Source organism: Zootermopsis nevadensis, unplaced genomic scaffold (genome assembly GCF_977971745.1).
Source record: "Zootermopsis nevadensis isolate Lab colony 2312 unplaced genomic scaffold, Znev_1.0 Znev_ptg000030l, whole genome shotgun sequence".
NCBI classification, from domain to species: domain Eukaryota; kingdom Metazoa; phylum Arthropoda; class Insecta; order Blattodea; family Termopsidae; genus Zootermopsis; species Zootermopsis nevadensis.
Window position 1 is genome coordinate 7532719 of NW_028259162.1, and position 21389 is coordinate 7554107.

Below are 21389 nucleotides of genomic sequence, written 5' to 3' on the forward strand. Positions count from 1 at the left end.
TGGTGCGACACGCCGCAGGCGGCTAGTCACGCCAGTGGGTCCCTAGCCTAAGACTTAGGAAATCATAGTCAATGTAGAGATCATAAAATTGGCTGGAAGAGTTAAGCTGCAACCAAAGATCACGGGGAAATTGATGATAGCTAGTCATGTACACATTTAGAAGTAGCCTCAAAATTAAGTATAAGTAGATAATAGAAGAAAATTGAACAAAAGAATTATTTTAGATCTTATGTTGTTATAATATGAATTATTAGAAAATTTAGCTTGGTTAAAGACAGTATGTTACAATTTACATTAATTAGTATTAATAACTATAATTAACAATTACTTTATTGAAAGATGCAAACTTGACCTTTATCTTATGTGGTATGACAAGTTTGCAGTCTTCATTTATTGAAACACAATATAGTTCACTGTTTAAAGAAATATGACAGTTCACCCAATTTTTAAATGAAGATATACTGCTATCATGGAAAAATGTGATATATTCAGCCATTTTTCAGTTGTGGTATACAGCTCTCAGAAGAAATATTATGTTAGTATTGGCTCAGTTTTACGAAGAAGCCATTCGTAAGCATTAGTGAGACCCTGCCATAACATTTCTGTCCCAATAATCTCACGGACCTTGGCATGATAATCATTTAACCACAGGAGCTGAAACATAACAGTTTTATTAAATCAAGATAAAAAGAGAAAGATTTTTCAAAATAAGCTTTTAAAAATATAAATTTCTCACCTGCTTCTTACTCATGATGTCTGGGTTAATGAGGTTACTGTCATAGGGAACCAGAGTCACTGGTTTGAAAGTCAGGTAATTTGGATCACTGCCCAGCTGAAAAATAGAAAAATAAATGAGAACTAACATGCCAGTTACACTTCTTGCTTAAAGTTGCTTATGTTGAATTGAATTTTATGAACTTCGAAAGCTTCAGAATTAAAAGAATTAAGTTCCAGTTGTTTCTGTTTTTGAGTGTCAGTCATGCAGTGGGCATAAGCATAGAGGCTTAATGATGGTTTCCATAAGTATTTTCAACACATGTATGTAATAATTTGTCTAATGAAGTCTAATGTTTGAAAGTACTGTATACATGAATTTTAAAATGTGTCAGGAGTTTTGTATGAATTAAAACTACCATTACGAATGGAAATATATGGTCATCAGAACAGGTGAAAACTCAGTGAAATAGTATAACAAATATTTTGCTGAAATTTTTTCAGATTCTGAGGTCTTACAAAATGAAATTTCATGAAACAAATAGTGTTCATGGAGTACAGAGGGTGGGCATGAACTATCATACATTTTAAACTTGTGAAAACATTTTTAGAAAATGTTACTGTTGTGTATTGCAAAGGACAGTCCTAAGATTTTTAGTAAGATGGGACAGTAGGAGCAAGGATCCTGGGGATATACTTACTATCCAGCTAAATTATTTATGCTCTAAGAGGCTTCAGAAGAATTAACAGTGTTAACAAATGTTCCTCCAGGAGTCTATAAACCACAAGTGAATAAGTAGTGAATATTTCAGCATAATCCAGAAGCATTCATATGCCTGACAATATTGCACTTATGTATGAGGTTGTTCTGTTTGACAAACAAACAAAAAAACTGTCACAGGCATTGAATATAAAAGAACCTTGCAACCATACTGAAGGATGATTTCATTTTCCTTACAAAAATGTCAGACGAAGCACATTCCAAGCTCATGTGTTATGTTAACAAGCTGAAAAATATCCTGAACAGTTTCACCAAAGAATTTTACAAAGTGAACATATCAGTGTTGTGTCCATTTTAATTTTCAGTACTTTTCATAGAATGTTTAAATGTGAAATCTTGCGACTCTACTTTTATTGTTCTGGTTACTTGATTATGTTAATTTGTGTTACTTTATTGGAAAATATGATTTCAAAATTTTAGCAAGCAAACTTTTATTATACTGATTATTTGATCATGTTTTACTCACTGTAACATTTGCTTTCACAACAGTTACTATGTTCTCCAGCCTGATTCCAAATTCATTGTCTTGGTAGTATCCTGGTTCTGCAAAAATTTTGTAAATAGTCCGGATTAAATTAAAGATTTTAGTAACACATATTATTAGATAGAGTTGTACCATGTAGTTGCAAGAACAGAAGTGCTTTTGTCTTCCAAGCTAATTATGTATTTAATGACACTATATTAGTACTAAGAATATGTTTGCTAATTAGTGATAACATTGAGATGTGTAAATGATGAATTTAGCAGCAGATATGAGGATGTTAAGAATAAAAATAAAAGGTTACAATTTCCAGTTGCATTTAGAAAATCATAAACGAGTGCTAACTGTATTATAAAAATTTTATTTTCAGACTTAATAGTACTTACCTTGGGATCCAAAGAAATGTTCGTGGTAGGTTGTGTTGAAAGCTGCAATAAAAGATGATAAATAAGTAGACTACAAATTATACTGACTCGTGACATAGTGTTAAACACTGAATAAACTTCCTTAATACACTGCCATTTTTGGTTATTGTTATAAATACTTCATACATGGTAGGATTAACTGACCTTCATGAACAGCAAGACAAAAACCAATGCCATGAGTACTGCCATGACCATAATTCAATCCAAGGCTGTATAAAGGTGCCCTAATCAAGATCTCCAGTGATGAGAGTGTCTGACCCTCAGGGAATATAGTAGAAGCAATATCAATGCATCCCATTAGTAAGTTGGTATAGATTTCACGTTCTATGTTTGTAGGTGTTCCAAGGTGTATTGTGCGTGTAACATCAGTGGTACCATCTGTCAGAGAGCAACAAAATTGAATATAAAGAACTGGTTTTCTGATCACTTATATCTTATATTTATTTTATATCCTTCACCTCTGCCTGCAGAAAATGCAACCCCTCTTGCATTTCTGTCACTATTTTGTTACAGATTCATTTTGTCTTCATATCAGATTTCTTCTAACTCACTAAAATTTGAGGTTCTTATGGTAGTGGTGAGTGCAAAGATGGCTGTCTTCTGAGTTGTAGTCTGGTAGAAGATTACAAATGTTTCAGAGGTCCTTGTTCTTGCCTCCATCATCAGGGCAATGATGATGGAGGCAGCAACAAGAATCTCTGAAATGTTGGTAAACTTCTACCAGACTACAGACTACACTGTGTTACAACTCAGAAGACAACCATCTTCCTTCAACCCCTTTCTTCTGTCTCCTTAACAAACTGGAAGATATCAGTTACCTCTCTCAAATATAATGACCCTGGGTTTATTTTCACTCCTATAACTATTAGTAGAATTATTGTTGCTCCCATGTACCATATCTTCCTATATACTGCATCTATGACTGCAGTCACTGTGGCACTTAACAATTACTTTATCTTCCAAAAAGTGAAAATTCTGGCCTTGTAATCCTCAACATTCATGCCCATACTATACACTATCTTGATACACTACCCCTGTCTACCTTCTGCAACTGACAGGCTTATTAACTTTTTAAAGATATTCTTAACCTTATAGCCACTTAAGAAAGGTTCTGATATCATGCAGTGTACCACTTGAAGAAGTGCTCATGGGATTCATATTAATTAAACATTTTCCTTCCATACGTAATTGAGTGTTAGTAAATACTGTACCTAAGTATTGCCCTCCTGAGTCTAGCATAAACACACTAGTATCATCAATAACTCTGTTTGTTTCAAATGTGGGTTCATAATGTGGAAGTGCAGCATTGGGACCAAATGCAGCAATAGTACCAAAACTGGGTCCAAGACTCAGTGATTGTGCAGTCCGTAATAGTTGTAAGGTACTGACAGCAGACAACTCATCCCATATTTCTCCTGCTGCTACCTAATAAGAAAGCAATAACATATATAAATATTAATATTTGTACATGTGCTTACATTTAGTTTTCACACTAACACATTGGTAGTAAAACCTCAAGTTTGACATTACTAATATCAAATCCTACCATTCTGCACAATCCTGAGCCCATTTTATCCATTTCCCATCTGCAGAGCCTACTTCCCTCATCCATCTTAATGATATTCTACAATCTCTTACAAATTTTTCCAAGTGGCCATTTTGTAAGTTGTTTCCCTAAAAATTTTGTTAGTATTCCTTTCCTAGTCACATTCCAAGACTATCATAGCCTCCTGAATTTCACTATTCCAACAGTACAAGGTGGTCTACTTAAATAATTAAGTTCCTAATTTTGTATTATCCTAAATTATTAATTTACTCCATCCTTCCTAAATCAAAACAAGTATTTTTCTGAACATTTTGTTATAAATTACTTGTAATTTATGTTCTTCCTTCATACCCACAAAAACAACTAGCAGATTTGTTGTTTTAAAGGTCCTCATCTGCATTTTCTGAAGTATGTGGGATGATAACCGTTTTGTAACTGAATAACATGTATGGGCAAAGTATATTCTTCTCATAATTCATTACAAACCTCAATTATATTCTGCTTTCCCAGATACCTAAATTTGTAAACTGTCACAAAACATTTGTTATTATTATTATTTACTGATTATATTATGACTTTGTTCCATTTACTATAACTCACCCCTTCTTCTAGAATACTTAAAAATTGGCACAGAGCCACTGCATCTCGAATGTGTGCATTCTGCATTCCCTTAGCTTCTATATCACTCTTGCGGTCTTTCATCAATAAAACTGGTGATACAGAAAACACTGCCTTTCCTTCCGGCACCTAAAAAGTGCATCAATGCAGAACTTGTTTAAAATATTTTTCAGATAAAATTATTCAAATTATTGAAGCCTCTTATCAACACAAGGTAAAACTACATGGTCAGATTTCCAAGTTATAAAATGCATTATTCATGACAAATCTGTTGCACCTCTTTATCACTTAATTAAACATGATGCATTAACCTTCTCAACTGTCATTATTAATTGTGCTACCCTTTGAGACTCCATTGTAGTCTAGAGCCTTCCAGCATGCCTATGCCAGCTTCCCTTTTTGACATGATAAACTTAAGCATTCAGTGACTGAATCTTCTTCTCTTCTTCTATGGCTCTCTGGTTCGTATTCGGTCCATGGCCTCCTCAATTCTCCTCTTCCATTCGGTCCTACTGTTAGGTCTGTCTGTCCGAGGCTTTGATTGAGGTTTCGAAACATCTTCCTTTTTATGGTGCAAGGTTGTTAGCCTTGCGACCAACCCCCAACCTGGAGGACCAGGGTACATGTCTTAGTCTGACCTCTCCCCCTCGACCAATCTGGCTAGGGAGGCCGTACCAGTAGCTATGTACTCAAGCCCCACCACCACGACAAGGTGCAGGTACCATTAAGTGAGGCAGTGACTGAATACTTTTTTAAATTAAGGTTACCTCACCCTAACTCCCACTTTCTATCAAATTAATATAATAGTTTGTAAATGTATGCAGTAATGTTTTCAAGGAACACTACTCTCACACTGTAGGTGAACCATCCATATTACCCAGTTCAAAAGAAGTATAACATTTATAAGATAAAATTTATAGTACTATCAAGAAAGATATCCAGGAGTGTCACGTAAAATATGCATTAACAGTATCTGATATCTCTGTAAGAAGTCCATTTTGAAGTTATAATAAATTAGAGTAAATGTGTCCAGATGACTCCTTAATATTAAGGGTTTGAGTCTTTCTCCCTGAGTTCCTAAATCTCCCTCTTTCCCATTGTCAAATGGAGTCCCCAAATACAGGACTATACATATGAGTGCTTTAATATTAAACTTAAATTGCTCTTTTATGTAAGTCTAACAGTATTATTTACAATAAATCTGAGCAATTTGTGCTACTATAAGGCAAGTGATAAAAATTACCTTAAAATAGTGTTTTGACATTCTCAGGAACAACTTATCAGCAGTGTTATGTGTTCTTGTTTCAAATTAAATATTTCATTATATGTATTTTTAATATAAATTACTGAATATTTCATCCATTGAAAAAGGAGAAAAATTATGTCTCACTGTGTTTGCACTGTGTTCCTTAAATTGATATGACAATTCTTGAAAGAAACTGACCATTTTGTATATCAAGTAGCTTGCACCTCGTGCGTAACTAAAAGGATATGGCAGCCAGACTCTGTCTCCATCTTCATTGAAATATTGGAGATCATTCCATATATCTGTGTAATTTTTAATCCTGCAATAAAAGTTATAGTTTTGTTGTATTTCTGTGAAAACAACAAGCCTTTCTAGACCCCTTCATGTACACACACATTAAAATATGTACAATTAGAAGAAAAATAAACACATAATTTAAACTGTTTGCAGAGCAGTTGTGCCTATTAAATTTCCACAAAGAAAAATAAGTTGTGAATATTGTTTTAATCCTTACATATAAAGTGGTAACTTATTATTAATTATTAAATAACTTACCTGACACTATTTGCTTCATTATTGCCATTGGCATTTAGGTGTGCTACAACTTCTGCTGTAGACTTCCCTGGTGGTAGATATAGTGTTGCCCATGTTGTTCCAACTATCAAGTATGATTGGAATACAGGCGTAAATGGAACATCAGCTCCTCTTAGATTCAGCAACCATGCAATTTCATCCAGGGCCGTTAATACAAGGACACTGGATTTGTTACTGTCTATAGATTGACGAACCGCAGCAATTTTCTCCTGCCATGATAATCCTGAAGCATTTAAAATAAAATTTGTATAATACAGGATTAATTATTTTTTCCTTGTGACTTTCAATGCATTTCATCACTGCCTAAGTACAACTTGAAGAATAGTGGGATATAAAACTTTATATTCAACTTGCCTGCATATGCAGTGTCTAATATGAAGAGAGGGTCAGAAGGATAAGGAGGACGTCCTTCTTCAGAACCCCAGATCTTATCCACCAGGTTATCTAGGTAAAGCTCCAGCTTCAATCCTGCTTTTGCTATAATACATTAAAATTGCCATTTTAACATACCTAAGGTACGGTGAAATTTCTAGAGGCCCAAATAGTGCTTACAGATTTTGGGCCTTACCACACTGTTAAACATCACACACCTTATCCCACCCAACACCAGACTGAAAATCCCCAGAAACATTCACATTTATGTGTCTCTGTGATGCATATTTTGATCATTTTGTAATAATTAATTCTGAAGTGGAACATGCCAGCAGCCTAATCCATGATGGCTCAATAAGATCGAAAAGTCGTACATTTTAGAAACAATAATTGTAACTTCCTTGTCCTAAGTAAAGGAATAATGTGTCCCTACATTTTAAAATGCTGAAATTTGCTTTAAACAAGAGGCATGGTCCATGAAAGGGCTCATGGGAAAATATACTATTGTCATTCATAATGTTGTTGTTTTTATAACATCTCTATGACAATTGTTAAGGATGTTGTTTCTAAAGTAAACCATAAGAAATCTTAAATTTCAGGACTCAATTGGCAATTGGGTTGTGATGCCAGAGTCAGTGATAGGGCCTTACTCCAGAAGCTAAAATTGTGCATAAAAGCTAAAAAGATGTCAACAGAAAAGCAAGAACCAAGTTACAAATGCAATAAAAAAGTAGTCACTCAAATTTAATAAGTTAAGCTTTGTTGTGGTTGAATAGAATGACGATCAACACAATAAATCATAAAATCTCACTTATTTCTTAACCAACATCATGCAACCTCTCAATAGAAGTATATGGACAGACATCAAAAAGGTTTAAAAGTAGTTGGACTTTCAATTTTACTTAGAATCTTAATTTTTGAAATACTGACTTGATTCCATAAATAAAACATCAATACAGAGCTTACAGAAAAAATTATCCCAATTAGTCCATTCTGTATATGAAATAATTCTGGGGTCAGCCGAAATAAGGTCTCCAGGATGTATTTGCGACAGTAACCATTCTTGTATGCTCGGAACCTTAAAGAGAGAAATTATCATTATTACTACCGTCATCATTATAATCTTCACCAGAATCGATGTGATCATCGTCTTCATTATTATCATGTCATCGTAATTGTCTGTCTGTTCAACAACTGACAAACACCCTACCACTTGATTGTCACGTCTAAAGTAAGTTATAAACAAAATTAAATTCATACACGAAGAACACAAAATTTGATATATTTTAATAAATCAGAATTTTTGGGGGCGTTATACTTTTTATTCTGTATGTCCTACGTGGTAAGTCTGAGGATCAAAATACGAATGGATAAACATGGTGTATGTGCTTACGTCGCTATAGCCAGACTTCATGAGGATCCAATTACAGTCGAGCTGATTTTCAGCTTGCAGATAATAACGACTGTCTGTCCAAAGCGCGGCACTGTCCAGGGTGATCACAGCATCACCGGCGCTTCCACTAAACCCAGATATGTAACCACGACGCAGATCGTGGCTGGCGACGTACTCGCTCTGAAACCAAGATGGTAAAAGTTTACAGACATTCCAGAGGTCCTTGCTGCTTCCATCATCAGGGCGATGACTCAACCCATAAGACAGCCATCTTCGTTACATTTTTTGTTAGATAAACCAAAAAAACATATTACATGAACAAACAAATGTAATCCACAACAGCTGAGAAAGGACATTCTCTGAGAATATCTGTCCTGACAGGCAGTTTCACACTGAAAAATTACATATGCACCTGGTGGTCATCACCAGACGTAATGATGTATGCAGATAAGTTTGCCTGAATCATCTTCTGTCGTAGACGATGGAGACGTTCTGTGGTGTCCACGCGGCTGGCAGGGAGCGTCTGTTCGGGTCCGCAGGCATATCTGTCGAACAGGGTCTTGGCATCCTGACTGCGTGCTAGGGTTATATTTCCAGCTTCTGGAGGGGTCTTGCAGGCCGCCAAACCCACCAAGACTGTTTAAAAATCAAATAGTTGCATTGAACTTACACAAATAACTCCATGGAGCAGAATAATTGAAAAGCTAAGCCGCTCAGCTAGCAAAGAAATCCCCCTGAATGTTTATTACCACGTTCACAAGTGCCCGCCATACAAGAATAAATTTGTTATGTATATAGTCGGGTTAAAATCTAGAAAATTTATATTAAAAGCACAATAAAACCCGTGTTTTATAATAAACAAATCATGTTAAACCAACATGGATAAAAAGCAAATTTCATGACATAAACTTTAAAATGTCTTTTACTTCAATCCTCCGTAAAGTTGGATTTTCATAATATATTATTGTATTATTCTCTATTGCCCTTTCTCCTGTGTTGTGTAATTTACTGTTATATATATATATATATATATATATATATATATATATATATATATATATATATATGTAACTGACTAACTCCATGCAATATAATCCTAACTGAAATGTTTATGTATCCAAAAATTCCGGGTTTTTATAGAAACTTAAAGCTCATTGGTGCATTCAAAATAATCTGACGGTGGTCTCTACACAGAACTAGATCAATCCAGTCCACATCCGTATTCTTTAAAAGACACTTTAATTTTATTATTGTCTGCTTCTCCCAAATCGTCTTCTCACACTTATTTCTGCCATAGCATTTTCATATGCGCTTCTAATATCTCCAATGCGGGGTGCAATTCTAGCTCGCCTCCTCGTGGCGCACCCTGGATAACGCTAAATGAGCTAGAGGAATTGGCTGCCGGACTGTTAACAGATATCCTGGCCAATACACCTGAACTCTTCTACATCACCTGAGAACGGTTCTTCTCAAAGCCATTTGACTCTAAATCTTGGAAATATCCGTATTTGCCAGTTAAATGTGGAAGGAATAAACAAATCTAAATGTGAGTTCCTTTCACAGTTACTGCTAAACAATGATCCCGATCTGGTAATCCTTCAAGAAACTCACGTAGAAAACGAAGAACAACTAAGAGCTAGAGGAAGAATTCCTGGATACGAATCTCCCATGCGAGCTACATGCCTAACACATCTCATCCACCTTGAGTTGGCCACCGTAACAATATTGGTGAAGAGTGCAAATTATTAAGATCCTCATTACACAGTTTTCTCCAAGGTAAAATATTTTTATACGTACCGTATTCTCAAAAACCATTAATATTTGTTATTTCCCCAACGTTCAGAGAATAAGTTTCACACCATAACACAACAGGTAGATTAACAATTTTATACAGTACCGGTACTTAAATATTTGCAGTTTTTAGTAAGAAACGAGAAAATAATAATTATGTATTTTAATCTTCGATTATTTTACTGAAAAATTACGAAAACATTTTATATTCTGAAGAAATTTGTACCATTCATTTCCTCTGTTCTTGTAGCACTATGTTCTGTAGTACTGTTTTGGCTAGTTCAGTCAATGGGTATTAATGTAAAATAGTCCTGTCCTGTATGTAATATACGCCGGACTTTTCCATAAATATAAAATATTTTAATGTGTATAAGTCAAAATTCCTGTTTCAGCAGTTGGAAATCCTATAAGAATTTATAATGGAGTACTTGGAAATTTCTATCTCAACGTTTTAATCTGTTTACGTGTTGGCTAAACAGAGAATACTGAATTAGTTCCCACATCAGGACGGGAAACTTTGTGAAAAGTAAACGACCTCTCAGATATTTATATAATGACTAGTAAACATTCTCAGAAGTTGGACTATTATTGGTATTAGATATGCAAGTGAATCATTTCCGATTATGTTCGCATGGATTCCCTGCGTAGCCTATACGAAGTCATAAGTACCATGTGTTTTGCCCAGTTATTCGAAAATATTTGTTTACTGAGGGTAAACTCTGTTATGTGTAGATAAACATTTATTTCGACACAAATGAGATAAACTTGAGGATAGTAATGCTAGGTGAAATACGCTGCTTTAAAAGGCACGATTCCATTCTTCCACATTCTTTACAAATCGTTATGCATTAATCATACCATCATTCGACGCTCTATTGTCTGAACTACTAACAGCTTCGTTAAAGCATAATTAAAAACTAACCCCCATAAATGTCGGTATCTTGTTCTGATCCCTACACATAAGTAAACTAGTTCTAATTTTGTTTCTCATGTATAAAGCCGTAAAGGACCAACTGTGTGACATTGCAAAAAAACAAAGATTTGTCAAAGCATAAACGTCCATAACTCATTGTTTTATCAAGTTATTTTTTTATCTTGAACATGTTTAGATTTTATGAATACTGAACAATACAATCAGATTAGATTACATATAATGCATGGGTCTACAACAAATTTACTTATCTTTTAAGACTGCCAGTTTTTCAACTAGGTATTTACGTAAAGTAAAAAGTAATATTTGTGGCAGCTTGGATTGCTTTTGTATTTCAATTATTCAAAAATTGAATTCGAGAACCATCTATTAGTTTCATCTTGTCTGTCTCTCTGTTGACACGTAATAAGCCCAGACTACCTGTTTGATTTCGATCAAATGCGGTATGGAGGGTTTTTTTGAATAATTTTATTTATGCTTAGTTTAGCTCTTTTTAAGGACTATTTTATTTAAGCACCCTATGAAATTTTGTATCATACGAGTTTATATGGAACTTAATGTTCGACAATTGCATTTATTTAATTCACTTTAATGTCAAATGTACCCAAGGGTCTAATTGAACCGTTACGTAAATATTTTAACATAATTTATCACGTTAATTATATTGTCATTATTGGGATTACTGTATGTTTTATTGACATTAATTAGTTTTAAAGCCTATATTACATTACTATACACTCAATATTTTCACTTCACGTAAAGAACATCTTACACTTTCCAATATATTTTGCATGTTTTCTACTTTCCTAACGACGCTACATGAGCTGTAAAGATTCGGTAACATCAAATAAAATGTAGAATGAAGCTAGTAAATGATTTTATGGGAGAAATGTAAAATAAAATTATTATAGCCAACATCACTGACAGTAATCAGACAACCACACACTAATTCGTTACATTCTATTTCAGATGCCTTTCCTATTTGGAAATTTACCTTTGGAGTGTATCTCTACCAGATGTATCTTCACCAGATTCAAATAACAATAACAAGTGAACACTGTAACAAATGTTTTAATATATAAACATAATGTTCCGAGATAAACTTAGCATACAACACGTCACACTTCACACCGCTCAGCCTCCCATTAAATAATCAGTTCACGTCTTACAGAAAATACAACGCATCTCTGTTACAAAAATTAACTGGCTAATGTAGCTCAGAGCAGTAATAACTGTTTATTCTGATAATCATTCGAAATCCATAAATATGTTAGTAGGCAAAATTCAGTTGTTAAATATTACAGATCCAGTCTAGCTTAGCTTCCATTATTAATTTCTCTAACAATGTTCTGCGAAGAGTAAAAGGTGATCGTGGACCTTCTCATAATGTAGTGATATCAATTCACCAGATAGTAAATTTATCTTCGATTTTTTTTCTCCTGAAAGCAGGAGACTTAATTTAACATCGGTACAAAACAACGCACAAGTTCATACATTTTAATATACACATTGCTCCCTAATTACAAGTAGGTCTAAGGTTTCTTGAGTAATCGTGGACGCGTATTTTTTGTTTATTATATCCTTAATTTCAATGCACGCACTTCAAGAGAACTTTTAGAATACGCTCGCATATTTTATGATACAAAAAATCACAAAATACATTTAAATGTCAGATGCTCTTGAACGGGATTCAAAATATTTCAAAAATACTTGAATTCCACTTCTATTGCAATATAGAAAGTTCTAAATTGCGCATTGTAACGGAACTGTATAATAATGATTACAGTACAGAATAAATAAGAATGTTTATATTTTTAAGTGCCTTCTATTATCGCGATGCCAGATTGTTTGTGTATCTTATAAGCCAGGCTTAAAAGTTTAGTATATAGGCAGCATATTTGTGACTGCAATCACGTACCATACGGTAATAATTAAAGGACAGTTTCGCTCACCCAGAATTCGGAGACAGAGCTTCAGCATCGTGGAGTGACACATTAATGAGGTGTATATAGATACTGTAGTCCTTAATATAGCTGTGTATGATAGCTACATCGTTTCTCCTATCTAGCTTTTAAACGGATCCCCTATCACTTGAATAATGCTGTCACATTACCGTTAATCTCCATAACAGGGGTCGGTAACTTGGGCCGAAGCCACATGTGACTGTGGTTCTAAAATAAGTTATTTGTTTCTTAATTAACTCCATGGAGCAGAGTTCTTTTTCATGAAGTAATTCTCCGTCTCTTATGGAATCAATGGTTCATTACCATGCTCGTAAAAACTCATCAATGATTCATATTCTGAGCCAGATACATCCAATCCCGCGTAATCCTACTCCCTCAAGATCCATTTATATTTATCCTACTTTCTTTGATTAGGTCTCTAAGGTATGATCTTCACTTTAGGTACTCTGACCATAATTCTGTATTCATTTCTCATCTCCATGCACGCTACACATTACTAATACATTTCTGTGCCCACTTGTAAGAGTATGACCTTTGAAAACAAGACCCACATTTCATTTGTAGTGTTTTACTTTAACACATTTAAAATAAGCATTTAAATAAATACAGAAATACTTTAATGGTGTTAAGTTAAATAATTACAGGCTGCATTTTGATTCATATGCATTGTTTGTAATTGAATGGGATAGCTATAAGCAGAATCTTATCTGTTAAATCTATATCTGATTCCTTATGTAACAATTAACAAGTAGATAATCATCTCATTCACATAACACCACAAAGAGAAACTAAAGAAGCTCTCTTCGCCATAACCTGATTCTTGGAATTTCAGAACTACTTAAAAAGTATCTAAAAGTATTTAATAAAATTGGCAAAAGTTGCCACAGAGTCAACATACCTTGCTAAACAGATGCAATTCATTGCATGATATGCACAAAGGCTGTCAATGTCAGTGGTCAGAAATGTAATACGGTACTAGAAACTCTTAAAAAAATGGCATTAAACTTTATTCTGAACATGACCATTGTAAACATTTTTGCATCATTTTCCACAATAAACAGCACATGCTAACACATCATTGACTTACACGGAGAACTTGGTACAATAGGCGACTTCTTTCAGCTGTTCCCATCCAAAAATCAGACAGGCAGAAAAATAATTTGGCCAATGCGACAGATTCACCTCACTTGATCCTTCATTAGAAAAAAAAATGTAGGATGAGTGAGCATGTGTGCAGAATATTCAGAAAAAAATATTGAGGCAGACGGACAATATCGTATTCTGCTGTGGCAAGAAATGTTCACATACAAGACTGAGGTAATATTAGATAATCACTGTATGAGATGTGGTTAAAAAGTTCTGGCACCAAATTAGTTACATTATAGGACATTAAACAGAATTTAGCTTAATGAAGAATCATTCTCTATGAGTAGATTAAAAATACTGTACATAAAAAATGTAGAAATTAAACCACATTTATACAGAATTCTCCCTGTGGATCACAAAGATATGGAAGGGATAAAAGATCTTGAAGTCATGGTAAGTTAGAAGTAGTGATGTCAGACACAGTTCTAATCATGTTGGGTCATATCCAAACTTATTTATTTGAGGACAGATTATATACAAGATTACAAACCTCTCAGAAAGTCATAAAATCGCTAAGTGTAATTCACCATTCAGCAACACATGCAACTTTGAAGTAAAAGCTGATTTACCTCACACTTTGCAAATGTTTATCAATCAGTCAGTATGATGCTTTGTACTGCAGATAATGATCATTTCTTTGGTTTACCAGCCACAGACACCATTTGAATATCTTCATTTAATTAAACTTGGTTCAATATCTACTTTTCCATGTTATTCTGTAAACTTACCTACACGTAGATAGCATCTTATCATAAAATCAGAAGCAGTTGGAACACATATTTCTCCTTTCAACTAGGATATTTAGCACTGTTAAGTTCAGTATACTACACAGATAAGATACCATTCATGATTATACACATGCATGTTGCTTCAACATGCATTAACATTAGTATCCTAATCATAAATTGCTAAAATTAATGACATCACAAACTCATGAATTACTCCACTTTTCTAGAAATATCATGAGCACATTGAATTATCTAAAAAAAATTGGTCACCACAGCTTATGTATTAAGATTAAGAACAGGAGCAAACTAGGCACGGAAGTTTTATGTTTTCATCACCATTAAAAAACTATAGAATACACCAAACTAAATACAAGAAACAAATCATTTCTGACCAGTGCTAAGCAAACAAAATGTTTAGCAAAAGTACACAAATACAATTTCAACGTATTCAAATTGATAATTCAAATGATGTTCACAAAAATTTGCCATTTTACTGGACTGAACATATTACAAGAAAAATTGATTAATTTATAACATGATTAAGTAGCTAACCCACTAGCTTAATCTGTAGTAAAAAAATCACATAAGGGGAGAAAAGGAAAACCAACATGAAACTATGATAAGGCTGCTTGGAAGACAAAGGAGTACAATATTAAAACAATATTAGTAAATTGGTCTGAACTCAGGACACGACCCAACCTTTGAGTTCTATGTACCTGGGCAGACAGCATCTGTTAAGACAAAAATATACTCATTAATTTTTATGGCTAGGATTCTGAAAATTCACATGATGATAAATTGTATATAAAAGTGGAGACCAAAAGAACAAATTAAAATCTAAGTCGTATTACTGAAATAAAGTCAGTTTGCAACAAAGAATGAAGAGATTACTAATTGAATATGGGCTTCACAATTAAAGGCAAAGGTAAAGTTGTCCCTGGACCTCAGCACCATACTTTGATATAGACCTACAAGAATTTTAAACCTCTGCACTAGACAGAGATGGTGAGTGGTGAGCTCCATACTGCAGATGCTTCAGAGGCCCACCTATTGGACAAGAGAAGGCTTGGAGGGGCATAAGCTTGGTCTTTACATTATGATGAAGAGAAAAATCTGTCCCAGTTGGGAATCAAATCCTGGTTATTCAGTCCACAGTCAGTCACTTTTCTCGCTGAGGTCTTCTTGGCTAAAACCATTAGGTCAGACTGCGAGTTTAATCCTCAAGAGACTAACATTTCACGGCTAAATCTGGTTTCCAAAATTTGTTACAGTGATGATAATATGAGCAGAAGATAAAAAGACCCCTGAAAATCCAATGTGCTTTACCAACACAAAGGACATAACCTCTTATATACTGAGAAAAATTCAAAATGAGATTTATTTTGAAACTTTGATATAACAAGAATTTTTAGAATTTGGAAAAAATGCTTGTTTGAACAGTTGATCATAATATTCTAAAACTACCGAAATATGTAATATTCCAACCTGTCTCCTAAATACTAATTAAATATATCACAATATGACACTGGTTTAAAAAAATAATATGACCAGGATAATACAGAATTTATTCATTCTTGAAGTGGTTATCTGACAGATGTACAAATTAATACTAATTAAGCATTCTCAAAGTCTTCAGAATTATCTGAATCATAAAGTAACAAACTGTTATTACAGTTGTCTTTTACAAGTAAATGTCCCACCCACTACTTGCTCTACACCCAAAAGTCCCATTCACATTCTATCCATCATGTGCTGTATGTGCATACATATGTAAAAGCTGATAGTATTTTGTCTTTATTATTCAAAATGGTGAACAATGTCAAGGGAAATTTATAGTCTTCCTATTTTGCTCTTGGCAAAGCTCTCCACTTCAAGCTTCAGATTCAAGTCCGAGCACTTCCGTTCCATCACTATTTTTTTTTTAAGTTAAGTACTTGAGGTTGGATGGTTTTGTAATTTATGAGTTGGTTGATTTTGAGTGGGATGTGTTGTTTTTGTTGTGTCCTTTTTTTATTGTTTTGTTCTGTCTCTGTGTTGATGTATCTCATTGTTTGTGTGTCATATTGTTTTTGTTGTGTCCTTTTTTTATTGTTTTGTTCTGTCTCTGTGTTGATGTATCTCATTGTTTGTTGTGTCTTATTGTTTTTGTTGTGTCCTTTTGTTTATTGTTTTGTTCTGTCTCATTGTGTTGATGTATCTCATTGTTTGTGTGTCATTGTTTTTGTTGTGTCCTTTATTTATTGTTTTGTTCTGTCTCTGTGTTGATGTATCTCATTGTTTATTGTGTCCAATTGTTTTTGTTGTGTCCTTTTGTTTATTGTTTTGTTCTGTCTCATTGTGTTGATGTATCTCATTGTTTGTGTGTCATATTGTTTTTGTTGTCCTTTTTTTATTGTTTTGTTCTGTCTCTGTGTTGATGTATCTCATTGTTTATTGTGTCTTATTGTTTTTGTTGTGTCCTTTTGTTTATTGTTTTGTTCTGTCTCATTGTGTTGATGTATCTCATTGTTCTGTTATGTCTCATTGTTTTGTATGTTATTGTAGGACACTGCCACCGGGTATAAACCCATTTGCAGTCAATAATAAATAATAATAATAATTACCATCAAACAATCTTTACATAAACAAGAAGTACAACTGCAAAATAATTTTAAACACCCATTCACTGGCCTATAAACACATCTCTGCTGTCACATGAAGGCACAAAATTAGCTGGTACCTGATGTGTTCAGCTGTTGGAAGTAAGTTACGTTTCCTCACTTTGTGACATAACAATATCATATTCTGGAACCCACTACAGTCATAGTTCACTTTTGTCGGACTGCCAGAGAGCAACGGAAGGTGTAGAAATATCACTCGTTACAGTGTTTGTAGTTAAAATTATCAGCAACACATGAACAAGCTGTATTACCAAATAACAACATGCAAACAGTTACAAAGAAATGGTTTAAATAGGTGGTAAAGGAACAATATTTGGGTTTTTCATTGTAGTAGAGAACACCAGACAGTTTGGAGGGGTGAGCTATCACAGTTATTCTTCATCTCAGAATATAGTAAATGAAGTTAACAGCTTGAAGAGGGATGTTAGGTCAGGCACAACAGAAGCACACACCTCTTAAAATAGGAAGTTTCATAAATGTTTTTCAGCTTGATAATTTATAAAAGAAACTAACAAATAAGAAAACATAAATAATGTTTGTTATTAATAATGTAGTGAATTAATTTTAGTTAACATATGGTAAATTAGGAATGTAGAGATTTGAAGTTACATAGAATTAAGTATAGTAGACATTTGAATTTGCTAAAAGGTAGGAATGTATTGATGTCATTTCCTGGCATTGAGTAAAGCAGCAAGGCTAGCTCAGCTTAATCTCAGGGGATGAGAAAGAAAAATTAACCGGAAATGCAGACGTAGCCATTTGGCAGTCAGCAGAAGTATGGGAAAATGCGAACGAACAGTTGATGAGGGAAGTGGGAGATGGATAACGGTCAGAACCGCCGGAACTTTGAAGATTTATCGTTCTATGCGTACTATACTCGGAGTCATTGCCTCAGCGCTTACCTGTTATCAGTAGCACGATCAGCTGCCCCTTGCCCATGGCTTCAATTACCTCCTTGTATCTTCAAAGTTCCAGCAGTTCTGACCGCGATCTATCTCCCACTTCCCTTGTCAACTGTTCGTTCGCATTTTCCCATACTTCTGCTGACTGCCTAATGGCTACATTTGCATTTCCGGTTAATTTTTCTTTCTCATCCCAAGAGTAAGGTGAGCTAGCCTTGCTGCTTTACTCAATGCCAGGAAATGACATCAATACATTCCTACCTTTTAGCAAATTCAAATGTCTACTATACTTAATTCTATGTAACTTCAATTCTCTACATTCCTAATTTACCATATGTTAACTAAAATTAATTCACTACATTTTCCCCATTTGAGGGCCTGCAGTGGCCGCGCGGTCTGAGGCGTGGGTCTTGTGCCGCTTGGTCGCGGGGACCGTGGGTTCGAATCCCACTCAAGCCATGGATGTTTTTCTGTGTTGTGCTGTCCTGTAAATAGGTAGAGGCCTTGCGATGGGCCAATCCCTCGTCCAAGGAGTCCTACCGAAAGTCCATAGATCAAGCCAACTAAAAAGTTGGGGACCCATAAAGGGTACTGGAAAATGTACAAACATTGTTAAACCGGAAAAAGAATTTCCCCATTTTTAAAATGGAAAGTGTCCTCACTTTCCTTAACATAATTAAATTCACTACAATTAATATAAGTTTTATTTAAACTCTGCATATTCATATTTTAAAATATTACCTGAATGCAGAGAAGCATGCCATTTGATGGAACAGTCTACCCTCTTTTCCTTGACCAAAGCTGCTTCAACTATCAGCTTGGCTAGCATGTCACTCAAGGCAACAGTATAAATCAAATCAACTGATTATCCTGAAGACAGTGACCAAACATTAAGTTAACTGCTGCACATTAATTTGTTTCAAATTTCTTTGTTTTATACAACTGCTAAATTAAATTCATACACGCATCTGGCATTTTACAAGTAGAATAATATTTTTACAACAGCAGTAATATTACCATCATGTGTATACAGCTACACCTCTTAGTGGTGGGGGGGGGGGGGGGGGAGAGAAAGAAGAAATTGTTCCCTGATAGTTATTAAGCACCATGTCATGCAGATATACGGCATAGCTCTACTCATGCCACAGCTGCTTTACCATCAAGAAAAGGGCCTCTGAAACCCATTGTATAGGAGGCTGGGTAGGCCCCAACACTGGTCTTGACATGGAGGCCATGAAGAAATGCTTTGCCCCTGCTGGGAATTAAACCCCAGTCACATTACCCATACACTGACTGAGTTAACTTGGCTAGGGGGGAATGGATTATTGCAACTCCTACTCTCATTCTGGGACATGCTGTAGATTCTGGAATGTTGACTTTATCCTTGACTAGATGGAGGCACTGAGGACCACCACAGAGGACTGGGAACTGCTTCCTATAAGGGTACCCCCCCTCAAAAAACCTGTTTTATGCATTTTCCACAGGTATAACACTAACAAACTAACAATACCAATTACCTTTCCCACTTCAATAAAGACCTCATTGTTAAGTCACATTCGTTCTATCATAGTTACATTGTATTTGCTAACATCTTAGACAACCACCATTACTAAGCTCTATTAAAACTAATTCTTCACTGGCATCTCAGAGCGTAGCCTCAAGAGCTGGAGCTTCCTCAGGCAGCACCAATTTCACGTCAACAGAGTGACTTTTGGAATGTGTAGAAGAATCAACATGACATTTTGCATGGCTCAATAGGTTACCTCGTTTGTTAAAAACTTTGCCACACTCAACACAACCAAAAGTACCTTCCTCTGCATGAGTCTTTTTGTGTGTTGCCAGATACCAATGGAAGTGGAAGCTTTTTCCACATATATCACATGTAAATGGTTTGTGCTCACTGTGTGATTTGAGGTGTTTCTGGAGCATGGCTTTGTCACCATAACTCTTTCCACAAATTCCACAAACATGGGGACGATCACCTGAGTGAGAACGCCTATGTTTAGCAAGATCAGCTCGACGAGAAAATTCACGCCCACATTCACTACATGTAAAACGTTCACCAGCATGTACCTTTAGGTGAATGTTTAGGTTTGTCTTCCATTTGAATGACTTTCCACACACATCACACGTAAAAGGAGCCTCCTGTGAATGAACCCGTCGGTGGTCTGAAAGATGTGATCGTACACGGAACCTCCGTCCACAAGTACCACACATGAACGGACGTTCACCCGAATGTGTACGCATATGTGACTCAAGATTCCGTTTATCCCCGAAAGCTTTACCACATGTGATGCATGGATATGGGCGTTCACCAGTGTGTGTTCGTCTATGTCTTTCAAGTTTCCCACGCACGCTAAAAGCCTTGCTACAAAACTCACATGAGAAGAGTCCTGCATGAATGCGTTGGTGTAGTGTCAAGTCCCAACGAAGCACAAAACTTTTGCCACATTGTTCACAGCTATGAGGACGTACCTGAGTGTGCACCCCCATGTGAGCATTCAAGTTACTGCGGCGCATGAATGATTTGCCACACTCGGTGCATGGGAATGGTTTCTCTGGGCGGGGAGGATTAATGCTCTCACCTCCAACTGCTGCTTTGTATCTGTCAAACATAATCTAAGGTTTAGGATTTTCAAGATTCTGTTACATACTTATCATAATTCTCCTCAAGTATCCTTAAAAATGTATATCATCAAAGTATGAATTTATTTTCTGGAGTGAAATAATGAATATATTATCCTTGTTCAGTCTTCTTGGTTTCTGTAACTTATGGGCCTACACTTATGCATTATACAATACATTTTCATACCAGCAAAAACTAAAGGGAGTTCATGTTGACTGTGGTCTTCTGGGTTGTGATGCCATGTGGTGAAGTGATTTCACCCTTAAGATGGAGGCAATACATTCCTCTGAAACATCATTAACCACCTACAAGACCACACAGCATCACAACACAGAAAACTACAACCAAAATCAGAACCTCATACCACACAAAGGTAATCCATACAATCCTAAATGAGTTTATTTACTGCTTCTCTCATCCCCTCAATGAACTGTATGGATATCATACTAAAATAGGCAAGAGACTTCTTCC

At 35.2% G+C, this 21389-nt stretch overlaps 2 protein-coding genes across 8 annotated transcripts in view; both read right to left on the minus strand.

The window, feature by feature from the left end:
* Positions 1–312: 312 nt before the first annotated feature.
* On the minus strand, positions 313–13041 carry LOC110831090 (Aminopeptidase P). Its single transcript, XM_022066699.2, has 14 exons — positions 12845–13041; positions 8583–8806; positions 8171–8350; positions 7744–7855; positions 6760–6882; positions 6367–6628; positions 6010–6130; positions 4548–4694; positions 3613–3826; positions 2546–2779; positions 2363–2404; positions 1962–2038; positions 737–832; positions 313–654 (listed from the first exon to the last, which is right to left on the minus strand). Exons 1-14 carry the CDS (start codon positions 12885–12887, stop codon positions 532–534), a joined length of 1998 nt encoding a protein of 665 aa, XP_021922391.2. The 5' UTR covers positions 12888–13041; the 3' UTR covers positions 313–531.
* A 1395-nt stretch (positions 13042–14436) lies between these two features.
* The window catches only part of LOC110831091 (uncharacterized), a 31331-nt gene continuing 24378 nt past the window's right edge, over positions 14437–21389 (minus strand). For 5 of the 7 annotated variants that reach the window (XM_022066702.2, XM_087358673.1, XM_087358671.1 and 2 more), the window contains one exon: positions 18797–20897. In XM_022066702.2, the coding sequence (XP_021922394.1) occupies positions 19937–20897 (961 nt within the window). In that variant the 3' untranslated portion in view covers positions 18797–19936. Of the gene's footprint in view, positions 20898–21389 lie in introns of all 7 variants that reach the window. The other 2 variants (XM_087358675.1, XM_087358674.1) reach the window with 2 other exon arrangements.

What these genes read in the sequence shown, in the direction of transcription:
- LOC110831090 (XM_022066699.2), bottom strand. Translation starts at nt 12,887, where the DNA reads ATGTGTCACTCCACGATGCTGAAGCTCTGTCTCCGAATTCTGG. An exon ending in GCTCTGTCTCCGAATTCTGG is followed by an intron (nt 8,807 to 12,844) that starts GTGAGCGAAACT and finishes ATTTTTAAACAG; the next exon opens with TCTTGGTGGGTTTGGCGGCC. An exon ending in TTGTGAAAGCAAATGTTACA is followed by an intron (nt 833 to 1,961) that starts GTGAGTAAAACA and finishes TCTATTTTTCAG; the next exon opens with CTGGGCAGTGATCCAAATTA.